The 18,457-nt window shown below is 54.7% G+C and overlaps 1 protein-coding gene across 9 annotated transcripts in view; it reads right to left on the reverse strand.

Annotated features, from left to right (window-relative positions):
* The window catches only part of ADGRB2 (adhesion G protein-coupled receptor B2), a 158,990-nt gene that overhangs the window by 72,928 nt on the left and 67,605 nt on the right, over positions 1 to 18,457 (reverse strand). For 6 of the 9 annotated variants that reach the window (XM_029619053.1, XM_029619054.1, XM_029619052.1 and 3 more), the window contains 4 exons: positions 10,936 to 11,019; positions 7,575 to 7,739; positions 6,773 to 6,937; positions 4,814 to 4,978 (listed from right to left, as the gene is read on the reverse strand). In XM_029619053.1, coding sequence (XP_029474913.1) covers positions 4,814 to 4,978; positions 6,773 to 6,937; positions 7,575 to 7,739; positions 10,936 to 11,019 — 579 coding nt within the window. Of the gene's footprint in view, positions 1 to 4,813; positions 4,979 to 6,772; positions 6,938 to 7,498; positions 7,740 to 10,935; positions 11,020 to 18,457 lie in introns of all 9 variants that reach the window. The other 3 variants (XM_029619058.1, XM_029619056.1, XM_029619055.1) reach the window with 2 other exon arrangements.

Below are 18,457 nucleotides of genomic sequence, written 5' to 3' on the forward strand. Positions count from 1 at the left end.
TTCCTCCTACGGAGTCTGTGTGCATCGTGCGTGCGTCCCCGTGACTGACACCAGGAAGTGAGTGCCTTCCTCCTACGGAGTCTGTGTGCATCGTGCGTGCGTCCCCGTGACTGACACCAGGAAGTGAGTGCCTTCCTCCTACGGAGTCTGTGTGCATCGTGCGTGCGTCCCCGTGACTGACACCAGGAAGTGAGTGGCTTCCTCCTACGGAGTCTGTGTGCATCGTGCGTGCGTCCCCGTGACTGACACCAGGAAGTGAGTGCCTTCCTCCTCCGGAGTCTGTGTGCATCGTGCGTCCCCATGACTGACACCAGGAAGTGAGTGCCTTCCTCCTACGGAGTCTGTGTGCATCGTGCGTGCGTCCCCGTGACTGACACCAGGAAGTGAGTGCCTTCCTCCTAAGGAGTCTGTGTGCATCGTGCGTCCCCAAGACTGACTCCAGGAAGTGAGTGCCTTTCTCCTACGGAGTCTGTGTGCATCGTGCGTGCGTCCTCGTGACTGACACCAGGAAGTGAGTGCCTTTCTCCTACGGAGTCCGTGTGCATCGTGCGTGCGTCCTCGTGACTGACACCAGGAAGTGAGTGCCTTCCTCCTACGGAGTCCGTGTGCATCATGCGTGCGTCCCCGTGACTGACACCAGGAAGTGAGTGCCTTCCTCCTACGGAGTCCGTGTGCATCATGCGTGCGTCCCCGTGACTGACACCAGGAAGTGAGTGCCTTCCTCCTACGGAGTCCGTGTGCATCGTGCGTGCGTCCCCGTGACTGACACCAGGAAGTGAGTGCCTTCCTCCTAAGGAGTCTGTGTGCATCGTGCGTCCCCGAGACTGACTCCAGGAAGTGAGTGCCTTCCTCCTACGGAGTCCGTGTGCATCGTGCGTGCGTCCCCGTGACTGACACCAGGAAGTGAGTGCCTTCCTCCTACGGAGTCTGTGTGCATCGTGCGTGCGTCCCCGTGACTGACACCAGGAAGTGAGTGCCTTCCTCCTACGGAGTCCGTGTGCATCGTGCGTGCGTCCCCGTGACTGACACCAGGAAGTGAGTGCCTTCCTCCTACGGAGTCCGTGTGCATCGTGCGTGCGTCCCCGTGACTGACACCAGGAAGTGAGTGCCTTCCTCCTACGGAGTCTGTGTGCATCGTGCGTGCGTCCCCGTGACTGACACCAGGCAGTGAGTGCCTTCCTCCTACGAAGTCTGTGTGCATCGTGCGTCCCCGTGACTGACACCAGGAAGTGAGTGCCTTCCTCCTACGGAGTCTGTGTGCATCGTGGGTCCCCGTGACTGACACCAGGAAGTGAGTGCCTTCCTCTACGGAGTCTGTGTGCATCGTGCGTCCCCGTGACTGACACCAGGAAGTGAGTGCCTTCCTCCTACGGAGTCTGTGTGCATCGTGCGTCCCCGTGACTGACACCAGGAAGTGAGTGCCTTCCTCCTACGGAGTCTGTGTGCATCGTGCGTGCGTCCTCGTGACTGACACCAGGAAGTGAGTGCCTTCCTCCTACGGAGTCTGTGTGCATCGTGCGTGCGTCCTCGTGACTGACACCAGGAAGTGAGTGCCTTCCTCCTACGGAGTCTGTGTGCATCGTGCGACCCCGTGACTGACACCAGGAAGTGAGTGCCTTCCTCCTACGGAGTCTGTGTGCATTGTGCGTCCCCGTGACTGACACCAGGAAGTGAGTGCCTTCCTCCTACGGAGTCTGTGTGCATCGTGCGTGCGTCCCCGTGACTGACACCAGGAAGTGAGTGCCTTCCTCCTACGGAGTCTGTGTGCATCGTGCGTGCGTCCCCGTGACTGACACCAGGAAGTGAGTGCCTTCCTCCTACGGAGTCTGTGTGCATCGTGCGTGCGTCCCCGTGACTGACACCAGGAAGTGAGTGCCTTCCTCCTACGGAGTCTGTGTGCATCGTGCGTGCGTCCCCGTGACTGACACCAGGAAGTGAGTGGCTTCCTCCTACGGAGTCTGTGTGCATCGTGCGTGCGTCCCCGTGACTGACACCAGGAAGTGAGTGCCTTCCTCCTACGGAGTCTGTGTGCATCGTGCGTCCCCATGACTGACACCAGGAAGTGAGTGCCTTCCTCCTACGGAGTCTGTGTGCATCGTGCGTGCGTCCCCGTGACTGACACCAGGAAGTGAGTGCCTTCCTCCTAAGGAGTCTGTGTGCATCGTGCGTGCGTCCTCGTGACTGACACCAGGAAGTGAGTGCCTTTCTCCTACGGAGTCTGTGTGCATCGTGCGTGCGTCCTCGTGACTGACACCAGGAAGTGAGTGCCTTCCTCCTACGGAGTCCGTGTGCATCATGCGTGCGTCCCCGTGACTGACACCAGGAAGTGAGTGCCTTCCTCCTACGGAGTCCGTGTGCATCGTGCGTGCGTCCCCGTGACTGACTCCAGGAAGTGAGTGCCTTCCTCCTACGGAGTCTGTGTGCATCGTGCGTCCCCGTGACTGACACCAGGAAGTGAGTGCCTTCCTCCTACGGAGTCCGTGTGCATCGTGCGTGCGTCCCCGTGACTGACACCAGGAAGTGAGTGCCTTCCTCCTACGGAGTCCGTGTGCATCGTGCGTGCGTCCCCGTGACTGACACCAGGAAGTGAGTGCCTTCCTCCTACGGAGTCCGTGTGCATCGTGCGTGCGTCCCCGTGACTGACACCAGGAAGTGAGTGCCTTCCTCCTACGGAGTCCGTGTGCATCGTGCGTGCGTCCCCGTGACTGACACCAGGAAGTGAGTGCCTTCCTCCTAAGGAGTCTGTGTGCATCGTGCGTCCCCGAGACTGACTCCAGGAAGTGAGTGCCTTCCTCCTACGGAGTCTGTGTGCATCGTGCGTCCCCGTGACTGACACCAGGAAGTGAGTGCCTTCCTCCTACGGAGTCTGTGTGCATCGTGCGTGCGTCCCCGTGACTGACACCAGGAAGTGAGTGCCTTCCTCCTACGGAGTCTGTGTGCATCGTGCGTGCGTCCCCGTGACTGACACCAGGAAGTGAGTGCCTTCCTCCTACGGAGTCTGTGTGCATCGTGCGTCCCCATGCAAGTGCATGTTGTAAACACTCAGACATCTGCTACGTGTGCAAAGTTGCACCTCCTGTTTACAGTCAGGCTCCTAAACTGGCCCTTTTGAAAATTTACCAAGGATGAGTTCCTAAATTTAGGATCAGAAAAAGTGAGTGGCTATGGGGGTGGAGTTAGTACAGGAAACTAGGGCTTGGCACTGATTTTCAGAACTGGGCACCTAATTTAGAAGCCTAAATCTAGGCAAATGAATAGCAGGGCTAATTTTCAGAATCCTAAATGTATTGAATGGACTTGGAGAAATCCACTTCTTATCCCTGAGAGAAGCAGCTGGGAATCTCTCTACCCCTTGAGATCCTGCCAAGTACTTGTGGCCAGGATTGGCCTCTGTTGGAAACAGGATGCTATGGCAGGTCTTATGTATACAGCGTGGAAAGTGGGCGCTGAAAAGTCATGCAATACTCAAATTAGGGGGTTGCCATGGCTGCCGGTTATGAAGACCAACGCTGAGTTTACCGGCGTTGGTCTTCATAACTTAGTGGTCTGCGGAGTTATTTCTTTTTTTATTTTTTACTAAAAAAAAAAAAAAGTACAGAAAAGCAGTTTTTTCTGCTTTTCTGTACTTTTTACCTGCTCCAGGCAGGTGTTAATATCTGAGAGATAAACATGTGTCTGAGATGCACATTTATTTTTTTGCATGCGGAGTGAATGAGTAATAGGCTCATTTACATGCATTTGCATGTGATGAGCGCTATCGCATTCGTTCCGCGTTGGACGCTCGTTAAATAAGCGCTAATCCCCCTATTGCATTAGGGGGTGGATTATTTATTTATTTGTTTAACATATTTCTATACCGGTCTTCATGAAGGGATTCATATCAGACCGGTTTACATTGAACTTAGGGTTTAACTAGTTAACCAAACAAGAGAGCTGAAGCAGAGTTACATATAAGAAGGGGAATGAACTTGGCGCCTACTTAACCTGCGTGGGAGCGTGGGTTATACAGTGAGCTCGGCTGAGCGCGCTGTATTGCCTCGGCCCCTCAAGGGCCTGAATTTAGGGGCTGAGCTGTTTTTGAATATCAGCCCTACGAATGCATGCGTGGAAGAGCTTTTGCTTGGGGAGTGCACAGCTGGTTTCCTGCAAACTTATTTTACCCACACTCTGCCTCAGAGTCATTTCCATATAAAAAGAACAGATTTTATATGCGTAAATGGCTTTGAAGGTTACCCCCTTAATGACTTTACAAACCGTAGGGACCTCTTAACGTCCCTTAGCACAAGCCGGAGCAGGATCCGTATCTGGAACATTTGTAGCATCTCCATGTAAATCTGATTGTGCCTGTGCTAATGGAACAGGACAAGAGCAGCAACAGCGAGCAGCGCGTCCAGTACACGAGGTCTCTCTGCAGCGGCAGCCAAGCAGCACCAGCCTCCTGCACATCCTTTATTAATCCCACGCACAGAGAGGGTGTTCAGATGGAAATGTTCCTGCCCGCTCACACATGCATCTGCTTTTAGTATCCTCACTATACAAAAGCACTAAAAAATAGTGCAACTGTCCAGTAACTCCCCCAGCTGGAAGGAAGGGACAGGAGTAGACAGGGAGGGTAGGTGAGTGGCAGGCACTTACAGAGATGGATGGAGTACACTTACAAAAAAGGATGACCCTGGATGGATGGGACAGGCAGAAGCCAGCAGGGATGCAGATGGTGCTGGCAGCTCATCCTACAGCAGATGATGATGATGATGAGGATGTCCAGTGGGTGAGAGAAGTAGCGCTTTCAGCTATGGCTCCCTCCTGGGCATACCTGGGCATTTCTTCTCATTGCAGGTGTGCACCTCTTCTCCAGAGCCCTCGCAGGGGTAGCCCTGCACCCCTGTTCCCTGGCACATGCGGAAACGTCTCTGCCAGCCTGTGTCACAGGTTTTGGAGCACAGGCTCCACTGGTTCCATGGACCCCACTTTCCATCAGCTGCACAAAGGACGGCAAATACAGGCGTGAGTTTGACGGAGTAAGGAAAGAGACCAGGAAGGACCGAGAGAGGCAAGACGACTAATCCATGAGCAATGTTACTGTAAAGGGGTAAATTGCCAGGACACCTGAGGCCCTCTCATTCCACCCCCTCCCCCCCCCCCAGGACTGGGAGCCCCCCAGCCACGCACGTTCTCCCCCTTACTGCCTGCACACAGGACACCTGAGGCCCTCTCATTCCACCCCCTCCCCCCCCCCAGGACTGGGAGCCCCCCAGCCACGCACGTTCTCCCCCTTACTGCCTGCACACAGGACACCTGAGGCCCTCTCATTTCACCACCCCCCCCCCCAGGACTGGGAGCCCCCCAGCCATGCACGTTCTCCCCCTTACTGCCTGCACACAGGACACCTGAGGCCCTCTCATTCCACCCCCTCCCCCCCTAGGACTGGGAGCCCCCCAGCCACGCACGTTCTCCCCCTTACTGCCTGCACACAGGACACCTGAGGCCCTCTTATTCCACCCCCTCCCCCCCCAGGACTGGGAGCCCCCCAGCCACGCACGTTCTCCCCCTTACTGCCTGCACACAGGACACCTGAGGCCCTCTCATTCCACCCCCTCCCCCCCCAGGACTGGGAGCCCCCCAGCCACGCACGTTCTCCCCCTTACTGCCTGCACACAGGACACCTGAGGCCCTCTCATTCCACCCCCCCCCCCCCCCCAGGACTGGGAGCCCCCCAGCCACGCACGTTCTCCCCCTTACTGCCTGCACACAGGACACCTGAGGCCCTCTCATTCCACCCCCTCCCCCCCCCAGGACTGGGAGCCCCCCAGCCACGCACGTTCTCCCCCTTACTGCCTGCACACAGGACACCCGAGGCCCTCTCATTCCACCCCCCCCCCCCCAGGACTGGGAGCCCCCCAGCCACGCACGTTCTCCCCCTTACTGCCTGCACACAGGACACCTGAGGCCCTCTCATTCCACCCCCTCCCCCCCCAGGACTGGGAGCCCCCCAGCCACGCACGTTCTCCCCCTTACTGCCTGCACACAGGACACCTGAGGCCCTCTCATTCCACCCCCTCGCCCCCCAGGACTGGGAGCCCCCCAGCCACGCACGTTCTCCCCCTTACTGCCTGCACACAGGACTAGGTCCTGCAGCTTGGTATTTCCGCCGCCATAAGGCCCTGGCTGGCCTCACTTCACCATACAAGAAAAGTATTTCCATTTGTGCAGGGTGTTTTCTTCCAGCAGAAGATAATGCTGGGCTAAGCTCCAGAAAGAGAAGGCGCTGCCCTGGCGGGAGTCAGGCAGTGCATTGATGCAAGCTGCTCTCACTTGCATCCTGCAGTAAAAGCCATAGGTCAAGTGGAGGAGCAGCAGGCTGAAAGCAAGGAAGCCTCAGGGGTCAAATCCCGCTGCTGCTGCTCCTTCTGACCTTGGGCCAGTCACGTCACCCTCCACTGCCTCAGGGACAAACTTAGGACCTGGTTTACAGAGGCCTTTCTCCCATTCTCTTATCTCTGGGGAAATGCTGAGTACGCGAGGCCTAAGACTGTGATCCCTCTGGGGACAGGGCAATGCCTCCAGTCCCCGAAGGTAACGCGCCCTGAGCTTCCAATGCACTAAATCCAAACCCTGTGGTATCCCCTGCTAGTCCAGTACTGAGGCTGCCAGCGACGCTCATCCCCGCCCTGCATGTCCCGACTCCTCCTTAAGAGTGAGGGAAGGAGGCTCCCCACAGAAACCTCCCAGGGGCTCCTGCTGCTGCGAGCCTCTTCCAGCACAGATCATTTACCTGGACACTCGGGGTTGGAGCAGTCCCGGACATCTGAAGCAGCACCTTTGCACTGCCCCCAGCCACGAGTAGTGACCGAGCACCTCCGGGTGCGCTGCTGCGTCCCATTTGAGCAGGTCACAGAGCACGTGTTCCACTGCCCCCACTCCAGCCACTGCCCTTCCACTGCCAAACACCGAGGGAGGAGAAAAGACAAAACAGGATGAGACTGGAGAACTGAGGAAGAAAGCAAGGTTACAAGTTGCAAGCTGCTTGCGATGCACGGGGCTCGGGACTCCCTATCACAGTGCCCTTTGCTATATAAAGTCCCATGTTTCTGTTCAGAAACTAGGACTACAGCTACCAGAATGCACCTGGACAGAGGTTCAAGGAGCAGAACCAACAGGGTCCTCCTGGCAAATGGCCATTCTCAACCCAGCTGAGGTCAGGAGAGGAGGCTCACAGCATCTAAGCAGACATGGAGAGTCAGGAAGAAATATTCCCTTTGCAACACCCCCCCCCCCCCCCCCCAGCGTGTGACTGGATCCCCTTCCCTGCGCTCCAGAAACGTCAGTGCAAAGCAAATAAAGCAAGTCAGGCCCAGAACCTTCCCCGCACTGCTTCAGCACTGCGGGTTTCCTACCCAACTTCTGCACACGTTAGCCAGACAGCACCCAATATCTGCGCCCGCCAGCTACGGCAGGACAGGGAAAAGCAAGCAATGGCCACTCCCCCCTCCTCCATTACCTCCACACAAGTACAGAGGGGAAAATGAGGGAACAAGGGTCCAGGCCAGGTCTGAGGGAGGAAAGCAGAGCAGCACCTGGACAGGGGGCGCTGTTGTTACACGTCCGAGTCTCCCTGAGTGGCCCGCTGCACAGCGTCCCATAGGGAGAGGACACGCAGGATCGGGTGCGGACCTGCCACCCCTGTCCACAGGTGAGGGAGCACATGCTCCACTGCGACCACTCCTCTGCTGCTGGGTCTCCTGCACAGACAGAAAGGGAGAGTTAGCAGCGCAGCCCTGTGATGAGGCCTAGAAGCAGCTAATGCTGGCTGGTGGTGGCGTCCAGCGTGCAGCCCGTACCCCCTGTGGGAGGGGCAACACCTCAGCAGGGAGACAGAGCTCCAAGAGCAGTCACTGAGGACATCTCTCACACGCCAGCCAAAATGGCATTCTTAGCGTCTGTATAAATATTTATGTTTCAAGACCCAGACATCACCACCAGCCTTGCAGCATTGATGAGGCTGCAGCTCATAAATCAGCAGCAATCACCCAGTTATAGGCAAACCTGAAGCAAAAAGCAAATGCATTTTATCACCCTGAAAAAAGCGCACATCAAGTGAGCATGGGAGGAGGCAGCACCTCCCCTGTGTCAGGGACTGAGCTAAATTAAAGCAAATAATTAATGCAGCCCCTTCCTATAGGAGCTCTGCTATAAGAGACTCCTAGCAGTCAAATCACAGCAGAAGAGAACTCACAAACCAAGGGGGCTTCTTGTGATATTTAGGAGTGGGCTAGTGGCCGTGGCATTCTCTGCTCCGGCCTTCTGACCCTAAGAAGGCGGGAGGGAGTTGCACTCAGCACTGAGAGACCTCTGGAAGAAGCTGCACTCTGTGGCCTCTGGCCAAGAACTGTCACTGCAACAGCCGCTGGCATAAAATAGGGGAAAAGCCCCCCAGGTGGCTGTGAATGAAAGTTTATGGAGCTGGAAGAGCACAAGAGCAGGAGAAAGTCGGCTCAAATAAGATGAAGAGCTAATAGATTTTGCCACCTCCATAAGAATGGATTTTATGCTCAGAGATGTAAAATTAAGGAACGTTTTACTATCCGAAGTGCTAAATCAATTCAAATGTAGGCTGCACAAGAGGCTTAGAGGAAAAGGATGATGAGGAGCCACACACTCAGAAAAACTGCTGAATAAGCTCTTCTGGACCGATCACCAGATTTGAGATCAGGAAGGAATTTTTTTTCCACTGTTGCAGAATTGTTTCCAGTCATTTAATATTTTTCAACTTCTCTGGGATTATCACGGAAAAAATGGAAAAGCTACGAACCACATAACCATCTAGCAGGAGTTTTAACTAGGAAATTTGGACCAGGGTACAAACATATCCTTATCTCAATGCTTTACAGACATCCTGCACCTTCCCCTGCCCGGGGTATAAACACTCCCAGCACCTTCCCCTGCCCGGGGTAAACACTCCCAGCACCTTCCCCTGCCCGGGGTAAACACTCCCAGCACCTTCACCTGCCCGGGGTATAAACACTCCCAGCACCTTCACCTGCCCGGGGTATAAACACTCCCAGCACCTTCCCCTGCCCGGGGTATAAACACTCCCAGCACCTTCACCTGCCCGGGATATAAACACTCCCAGCACCTTCCCCTGCCCGGGATATAAACACTCCCAGCACCTTCCCCTGCCCGGGATATAAACACTCCCAGCACCTTCCCCTGCCCGGGATATAAACACTCCCAGCACCTTCCCCTGCCCGGGGTATAAACACTCCCAGCACCTTCCCCTGCCCGGGGTAAACACTCCCAGCACCTTCCCCTGCCCGGGGTATAAACACTCCCAGCACCTTCCCCTGCCCGGGATATAAACACTCCCAGCACCTTCCCCTGCCTGGGCTATAAACACTCCCAGCACCTTCCCCTGCCCGGGGTATAAACACTCCCAGCACCTTCCCCTGCCCGGGGTATAAACACTCCCAGCACCTTCCCCTGCCCGGGATATAAACACTCCCAGCACCTTCCCCTGCCCGGGATATAAACACTCCCAGCACCTTCCCCTGCCCGGGGTGTAAACACTCCCAGCACCTTCCCCTGCCCGGGGTATAAACACTCCCAGCACCTTCCCCTGCCCGGGGTATAAACACTCCCAGCACCTTCCCCTGCCCGGGGTATAAACACTCCCAGCACCTTCCCCTGCCCGGGATATAAACACTCCCAGCACCTTCCCCTGCCCGGGATATAAACACTCCCAGCACCTTCCCCTGCCCGGGATATAAGCACTCCCAGCACCTTCCCCTGCCCGGGATATAAACACTCCCAGCACCTTCCCCTGCCCGGGATATAAACACTCCCAGCACCTTCCCCTGCCTGGGCTATAAACACTCCCAGCACCTTCCCCTGCCCGGGATATAAACACTCCCAGCACCTTCCCCTGCCTGGGCTATAAACACTCCCAGCACCTTCCCCTGCCCGGGGTATAAACACTCCCAGCACCTCCACCTGCCCGGGGTATAAACACTGCCAGCACCTTCCCCTGCGCGGGGTATAAACACTGCCAGCACCTTCCCCTGCGCGGGGTATAAACACTCCCAGCACCTTCCCCTGCCCGGGGTATAAATACTCCCAGCACCTTCCCCTGCCCGGGGTATAAATACTCCCAGCACCTTCCCCTGCCCGGGATATAAATACTCCCAGCACCTTCCCCTGCCCGGGATATAAACACTGCCAGCACCTTCCCCTGCCCGGGATATAAGCACTCCCAGCACCTTCCCCTGCCCGGGATATAAACACTCCCAGCACCTTCCCCTGCCCGGGATATAAACACTCCCAGCACCTTCCCTGCCCGGGGTATAAACACTGCCAGCACCTTCCCTGCCCGGGGTATAAACACTCCCAGCACCTTCCCCTGCCCGGGATATAAGCACTCCCAGCACCTTCCCCTGCCCGGGATATAAACACTCCCAGCACCTTCCCTGCCGGGCTATAAACACTCCCAGCATCTTCCCTGCCGGGCTATAAACACTGCCAGCACCTTCCCCTGCCCGGGGTATAAACACTGCCAGCACCTTCCTCTGCCCGGGGTATAAACACTGCCAGCACCTTCCCCTGCCCGGGATATAAGCACTCCCAGCACCTCCACCTGCCCGGGGTATAAACACTCCCAGCACCTTCTCCTGCCCGGGGTATAAACACTCCCAGCACCTTCCCCTGCGCGGGGTAAACACTCCCAGCACCTTCCCCTGCCTGGGGTATAAGCACTCCCAGCACTGTCACCTGCCCAGGCTATAAACACTCCCAGCACCTCCACCTGCCAACCAATTGATAAAATTGATCAGTCGTGGTTATGTACGAGCAGCTCATCCACATTCTAGAAATAAATTGGTTAATGACTCCGTGTGCCTGTGCGCATGTGTTTCTGATTGTAAGAGCATGCAGGATGCCTCTCACCTGTTTGTGCCATATAAACTCCAGGCTCATCTGCTGACCTGGGTCGCTGAGTTTTCACCTTCTGGTTGTCTTCAAACTCATCATCTGAAAAATTAAAATATTTGCAAAAACTGAGAAGGGCAGGCTGGATGTACTTACAGGAGGGTCATTTGAGGACCAGTAAAATGATAAATAAGAGCAGATTGAAAATTACGTCACAAGCAGTTTTCATCTTGAAGAGATGGTTATAGGTAAGAATAAAGTGCAAATGAGTGTGCACTACCTTAACAGTGCAACACACTGCATATCCCCTCAATGAACCCTGTCTCCACCTACTGTCCTCCACCTTGCACTGCATGATCCCTCAGTATAACCTGCCTCCCACCGGCTCTCTCCCTGCATTGCACTGCACAGTCCCTAAGTATAAGATGCCTCCCACACACCCTCTCCCTGCATTGCACTGCACAGTCCCTCAGTATAACCTGCCTCCCACCGGCTCTCTCCCTGCATTGCACTGCACAGTCCCTCAGTATAACCTGCCTCCCACCGGCTCTCTCCCTGCATTGCACTGCACAGTCCCTCAGTATAACCTGCCCCCCACCCGCTCTCTCCCCGCATTGCACTGCACAGAACCCTCAGTATAACCTGCCCCCCACCCACTCTCTCCCCACATTGCACTGTACAGTCCCTCAGTATAACCTGCCTCCCACCCACTCTCTCCCCACATTGCACTGCACAGTCCCTCAGTATAACCTGCCTCCCACCCACTCTCTCCCCGCATTGCACTGCACAGTCCCTCAGTATAACCTGCCTCCCACCCACTCTCTCCTCGCATTGCACTGCACAGTCCCTCAGTATAACTTGCCTCCCACCCACTCTCTCCCCGCATTGCACTGCACAGTCCCTCAGTATAACCTGCCTCCCACCCACTCTCTCCCCACATTGCACTGCACAGTCCCTCAGTATAACCTGCCTCCCACCCACTCTCTCCCCGCATTGCACTGCACAGTCCCTCAGTATAACCTGCCTCCCACCCACTCTCTCCCCACATTGCACTGCACAGTCCCTCAGTATAACCTGCCTCCCACCCACTCTCTCCCCACATTGCACTGCACAGTCCCTCAGTATAACCTGCCTCCCACCCACTCTCTCCTCACATTGCACTGCACAGTCCCTCAGTATAACCTGCCTCCTACCCACTCTCTCCCCACATTGCACTGCACAGTCCCTCAGTATAACCTGCCTCCCACCCACTCTCTCCCCACATTGCACTGCACAGTCCCTCAGTATAACCTGCCTCCCACCCACTCTCTCCCCACATTGCACTGCACAGTCCCTCAGTATAACCTGCCTCCCACCCACTCTCTCCCCACATTGCACTGCACAGTCCCTCAGTATAACCTGCCTCCCACCCACTCTCTCCCCACATTGCACTGCACAGTCCCTCAGTATAACCTGCCTCCCACCCACTCTCTCCTCACATTGCACTGCACAGTCCCTCAGTATAACCTGCCTCCCACCCACTCTCTCCTCACATTGCACTGCACAGTCCCTCAGTATAACCTGCCTCCCACCCACTCTCTCCCCACATTGCACTGCACAGTCCCTCAGTATAACCTGCCTCCCACCCACTCTCTCCTCACATTGCACTGCACAGTCCCTCAGTATAACCTGCCTCCCACCCACTCTCTCCCCACATTGCACTGCACAGTCCCTCAGTATAACCTGCCTCCCACCCACTCTCTCCCCACATTGCACTGCACAGTCCCTCAGTATAACCTGCCTCCCACCCACTCTCTCCTCACATTGCACTGCACAGTCCCTCAGTATAACCTGCCTCCCACCCACTCTCTCCCCACATTGCACTGCACAGTCCCTCAGTATAACCTGCCTCCCACCCACTCTCTCCCCACATTGCACTGCACAGTCCCTCAGTATAACCTGCCTCCCACCCACTCTCTCCCCACATTGCACTGCACAGTCCCTCAGTATAACCTGCCTCCCACCCACTCTCTCCTCACATTGCACTGCACAGTCCCTCAGTATAACCTGCCTCCCACCCACTCTCTCCCCACATTGCACTGCACAGTCCCTCAGTATAACCTGCCTCCCACCCACTCTCTCCTCACATTGCACTGCACAGTCCCTCAGTATAACCTGCCTCCCACCCACTCTCTCCCCACATTGCACTGCACAGTCCCTCAGTATAACCTGCCTCCCACCCACTCTCTCCCCACATTGCACTGCACAGTCCCTCAGTATAACCTGCCTCCCACCCACTCTCTCCCCACATTGCACTGCACAGACCCTCAGTATAACCTGCCTCCCACCCACTCTCTCCCCACATTGCACTGCACAGACCCTCAGTATACTGCACCCACTCCTGTTGGTTTCCTGCAGCAGATTTGTCAAAATTCTTTGGCAATTATGTATCAAATTAGCAACATTTTGAATGGTAAAATGTATTTAAAACAGTAATCTCTTTGTCCAGTTAATTTATTTTGTTCCTTAGTGATTGGGGCTGGAGAGGAAGGGAGGGATGGGATCTGGAAATGGGGGGTACAGAGGTATTCTACACTGCGGCAGGCTGCTTTTTTATTTTTATTTTTTTTTTACAGGAAACAGCACTTGCCATGCTCTGATCTTAAAGACAGCGATAAAGACCTCAAAGTATTAAATGAATTCTTGAAACCTGCAATCATCTCCAAGAAAATTGCATCTGCACTTAGAAAAGCCAGGGGGAGAGCTAGCAGAATGCACAGGACAGGCAGCCACTTGTAGTAACAAACAACCCCAAGCCAGGAAAAATAAAAACTGGTAAAAGACCCTCCAGCCAGTGCAAGTGGAGGATGAATCACGGAAATAAAATAGTCCCTGCTCCTACAGTTCTAGCCTTCCAGCAAGCACCTAATCTGAAGCAAAAGCTTCAGAGAGTAAAGGAAAAGGAAGGAGCTGGGAAAGCTTGCAAAAGCCAGAAACATACGATAGGGATCCCAGCACTGCCCAATGCAAAACAAGGGAAGCAAAAAGCACAGGGGACGGATCCCTGACTTTCTACTTGATCTAAACATTCAGCGTTCATGCTCCGTGCAGACAATGGGAAGAGGGGCCAGCCACAAGGAATGGGGTCAGGAGCCTGGCGCGCACACTCATTACCAGACATAGTCCTATCTCTGCAGACCCTGCCTTTTCATGTGCAACTCCTCACAGCTTTGAAAATCGGCAAACCTGGCTGATGAGGTCCCAGGTACGATTGCTTTTGTATTATTATCAGTCATTTTTATGACTCAACTCCTGGAATGCCTCTTCTGATTTATGGTAATTTTAGCCATGTCTTGTAAGCATTGTCAGCTCTTTCCACTGTTTGGAGGATGTCTCGTTGGGTTTTATGATTTTATGTTTTATGTTACTTGGTTTGTATATCGCTTTGCAAGCTTTTATTGGAAAAACTAGAACGATTTATAAATATCATAAATAAATGAAGAGAAGGGCGGAGTACACAGCACACACATATAGAAAATAATGTGTGGTAAACAATGCACTGGTCAATATATACCAACAAAAGGTTTTTATTAGTGAATGCATACACATCAGTGGTACAAGAGGATTCAGTCAAAGTATGACATAAGGACCCCGACACGGCCGTGTTTCGCATCGGGGGCGCCAAATCTTCTGAGTTTCATTCCAAGAAGACAGGGGATGAAATTGAAAATCAACGTTGGAGGATTCTGCGGCCAGGAACCGTCTGCAGTATAGCGCACGGCGTACTCTGGGGATCTGCGGCCCGGCACAGTGCGGGGATTTAAGGTACAAAGAGCAGGCGGGGAGCCAAGCTTTGAAATTGTTATCAACTTGACTAAACCTTCAAGGAATGAGTGTGCATTGCCTTCCAATCCCAGGGCTCTGCTTATTCATTCACAAGCTGCTTTCGACACCACCACACCTTGCAGAAATGCAAGTTTACCAATGAGATCATTCCCTCAAACTTCCAGCTCACCTCATCTTCTTCTGAATTCTCCCCCAGAATATTTGCCTTTTACGCTTGTCAAAGAGGTCTTCAGTCTGTCAGCAATGCAGAAGCCCTTCGCTTCACCCCCTCCGATCAGTCTGTTGTTGCCTCTTCTCATCTGTTTGTGCAGGGTTTATGCTGGCTCCGCTGGTCTCCATTTTGAACCTTGAAGAAATCTTGTACCTGAGAGCAATGCTCGTCTAATGCAAGCTAGAATGTATTTGCACATTCCCGCCTCTTCCTGCAGGTTCATCCTGCAATGACCTGGAGGACAGAGCTGGCCACACAGACTTCCTTACTGCACTATGAAGGTCTCTCCTGCTGCTTTGCTGGAGGAGGAAAGGTGGATGCTGGGGTGTTCTCCGGCTCGTCCTGGCAAGGAGTATTCGGCAGCAGACCCAGTGGAGACACAGCAGGATCGTGGGAGAGCTGCAGGCCACAGTCCTCAGCAGGAGAGGCAGCTGCTGCCATCCTTCCAGCCAGTCACTTGGCCTCCTTCTTGGGGTAAATTCTGCCTCCTCTCATACCCCAAGGCTCACAGGACTTCCTGCCAAGCTGTCCTGAAATCCCTGCACTTGATTGCCACAGCCCAGGGGAGATTCACCACCAGGCCTCAGCAGCCCCTCCCCTCCCTGGCAGTGTGCACTGAACAGAAGGGGAGGGGCTGGGCCTGCAGCACAGGATGGTTTTGGGGAGATCAGTGGAGGGTGAGGAGACAGGAGACTGGGGCTAGCTTTGTGTGTTTGTGTAGATGGAGAGGGGTTGCAAAGAGGAGTCAGACCAAAATTAGAAGGACATCGCCCTTCTGTTCCCCTCCCCCAATCCACTGCAATTTGGATCTTCTCCCCTTGATTACAGCTTCTCTCTACCAGATCCTGGACCCTCGCTTCCTTCTTACCTCTCCTTTTCCCCCCAAATCGGCCAACCCACTCCCTAACCCCTCCTATTTCATCCTCCTCTCCCTCAATCCCAAAAACCCCAGCTTCCTCATCTCCAGCCCCAAATTTAGAAATAAGCAACAGAGGCAGCAGTTTGGAAGATGCCAAATCTGCAGGCCAGAGAGGAGCTTGCTTTAGGGCCACGTAGCGGCAGAGCAGGAAGGGCCCCACCGTGACGGGCTCTCTGCCTCAGACCCCCCCCATTCTTAAAGCCAGCCCTCCTCACCCCCCTATCCCCAGTCCCCTCGCCCTCTGCTCCTCTCTCCCATGCCCCCTATCTCCTCCCTAAAACTTCTGATTCTTTTTCCACACCCAGTAAAGAAAACAGAGAGACGCACACAAGGCTGGACATCTCTTTAAAATGCAATAGAAAAGAAGGAATTCTTTGCCAATTTGCTTCAGACGTTTCACATTTTTGCTGCCGACTTTACCCCTCAGCTGCCGCAGAGCCCATGCGACTGAGCCTCGGCTCTTCTGCTCCCTACGGTCCAAGCTTGGTGGGGGCAGGGGGCACCAGCATGAGATGAACGAAGAAAGCGCAGACTGCTCCGGCCCCCTGGGCCCACCGCCCTCTTCTTCACCTGCCTGCCACTCAGCGGCAGCTCAGGCACCACATCCCCTCCCTCACCCTGCTCAGTATCCACATTTCACTCTCCTTTCACACTCTGCCTCCCCCCCCCCCCCCCCTCAGCTTGCTCCTTCTCCACCCGCGCCTGTCCAGCATCTAAGGGGGAGAGGGGGCAGAGGAAAGCCAGTGAGCCCCCCAGGGACGCTGGCTGCCTTGTGTCTCTGGGGAGCGAGGATTCTGGGTGTGGATGGATGTGGGGGGGGGGTGTGGGAGGGGTGTGGGGGGTGTGGGGTGTGTGAGGGGTGTGTGAGGTGTGTGTGGGGGTAGTGGCTGTGGGGGGGGGTGTGTGTGAGGGGTGTGTGGGGGTAGTGGCTGTGGGGGGGGTGTGTGTGAGGGGTGTGTGGGGGTAGTGGCTGTGGGGGGGTGTGTGTGGGTGCCTGTGGGGGGGGTATGTGTGGGGGGGGGTGGCTGTGGATTGTGTGAGTGAGTGAGCAGCAGGCTGGTGGGGGGAGGGGGATATAGGGGGAACCTCTTTATCGTAGCAGGAACTCTTATATTTCTGGCTGACTCCGTACATGTTCAGCTGCTTTCTAAGGCACAGGCTGGGGGACCTTGGAAGTCCAAATGTGAATAATCTCATCCTTTTGTGTGCCCTTCTGGGTCCATGGGATGGCGCAGGTTAAAATTGTCTCGCTGAATGTGGATGGGGTCCAGTCCCCGATTAAGTGAAAGAAGTTACTCACAATGTTAAGTGCATGCGGGCCCGGGTGATGTTCCTGCAGGAAACGCACCTTCCAGATCAGGAACGCGCTAAGTTACAGAGGGACTGGGTGGGGCACTGCGACGGCCTCATCCATAAATATTTACCATTTGGGCTGGCGCAAACTTACCAGGACCCAGCGGGAAGTCATGGGATTGTGGAGGGTACATTACAGAATGTGTAATATTTATGCTTCCAATGTCTGTTCTCCTCTGGTTTTTGCTTCCTTGCTGAGGCGGTGGCTGAGTTCCCTGATTATCGTTCGGTAGATGGGGGGGGAACTTCATCATAGTTCTGACATCACAAGTTTCGCCTGGCGGCGGGGCTGAAAATCAATTCTGGAAAGCCTAAGGCTTTGGCCCGAAAGGCTCACCTGCCTGGATCCTGGGATGGTCCCTTTCCTTTTCAGGGGGCCCCTGACAAGATCAAATATCTGGGCGTCTGGGTACCCCGACAGCTGGCACGTGGTGTGCATGCAGTGTGAATGGGAATGGTTTGGAGTTGGTTCTACGGGGAGGGACTGGACTGGATGGAGGGGATAAAAAAGGAAAACCAGGGAATACGTTTACAATGGAATCGGTTGTTGGACCGAACATTTATATGCAATGCTTGTATTGTACGCTGTTTTCTGTGTTGCGTATGCTATTGTTATCCCATGTGTGGGTAACGTCTTCCGCTTAATAACAATTATTTTGATTTAAAAAAAGATGTGGGTAGCGAGCGCGCACCCTAGTAGATCCTTGGGAGGAACATGGCGGGAGGCAACGCCATAGCCGTTCTGGGGATGACAGAGAGGGCGGCTTGCAGACGCGGTGGTAGCCATTTTCCCAAGGTAAGCGGGAGGAGCCAAGAACAAGGTGAAGCATATGGGACGAAGCCGTCTGAGACCAACGGACGCAACAGTGCCCCCCTTCAAAGGGCGCCTTCCAAGCTTCCTACCCGGTCTTGGTTTCTGAGGATGCATCCTGGGGTATGGCTGAAGCATCTCTTTATCCATGATATTTGCCAAATGTTCCCAAGAGTTTTCTTCAGGTCCATAACCCTCCCATGACAGGAGGTATTCCCATACTCTGCCTCTCTTTCTTACGTCAAGGATTGCGTCTACCTTGTATTCGATGTCTTCTTCTGCATCAATGGGTATAGGTTCAGGTGTCTTGGTTGAGAACTCACATGCCTGCCATTCAGCGGCAGCTCTAGCACCACATCCCCTCCCTCACCCTGCTCAGTATCCACATTTTACTCTCCTTTCACACTCTACCTTCTCACCT

This window comes from Rhinatrema bivittatum, chromosome 11 (genome assembly GCF_901001135.1).
Source record: "Rhinatrema bivittatum chromosome 11, aRhiBiv1.1, whole genome shotgun sequence".
NCBI lineage: Eukaryota > Metazoa > Chordata > Amphibia > Gymnophiona > Rhinatrematidae > Rhinatrema > Rhinatrema bivittatum.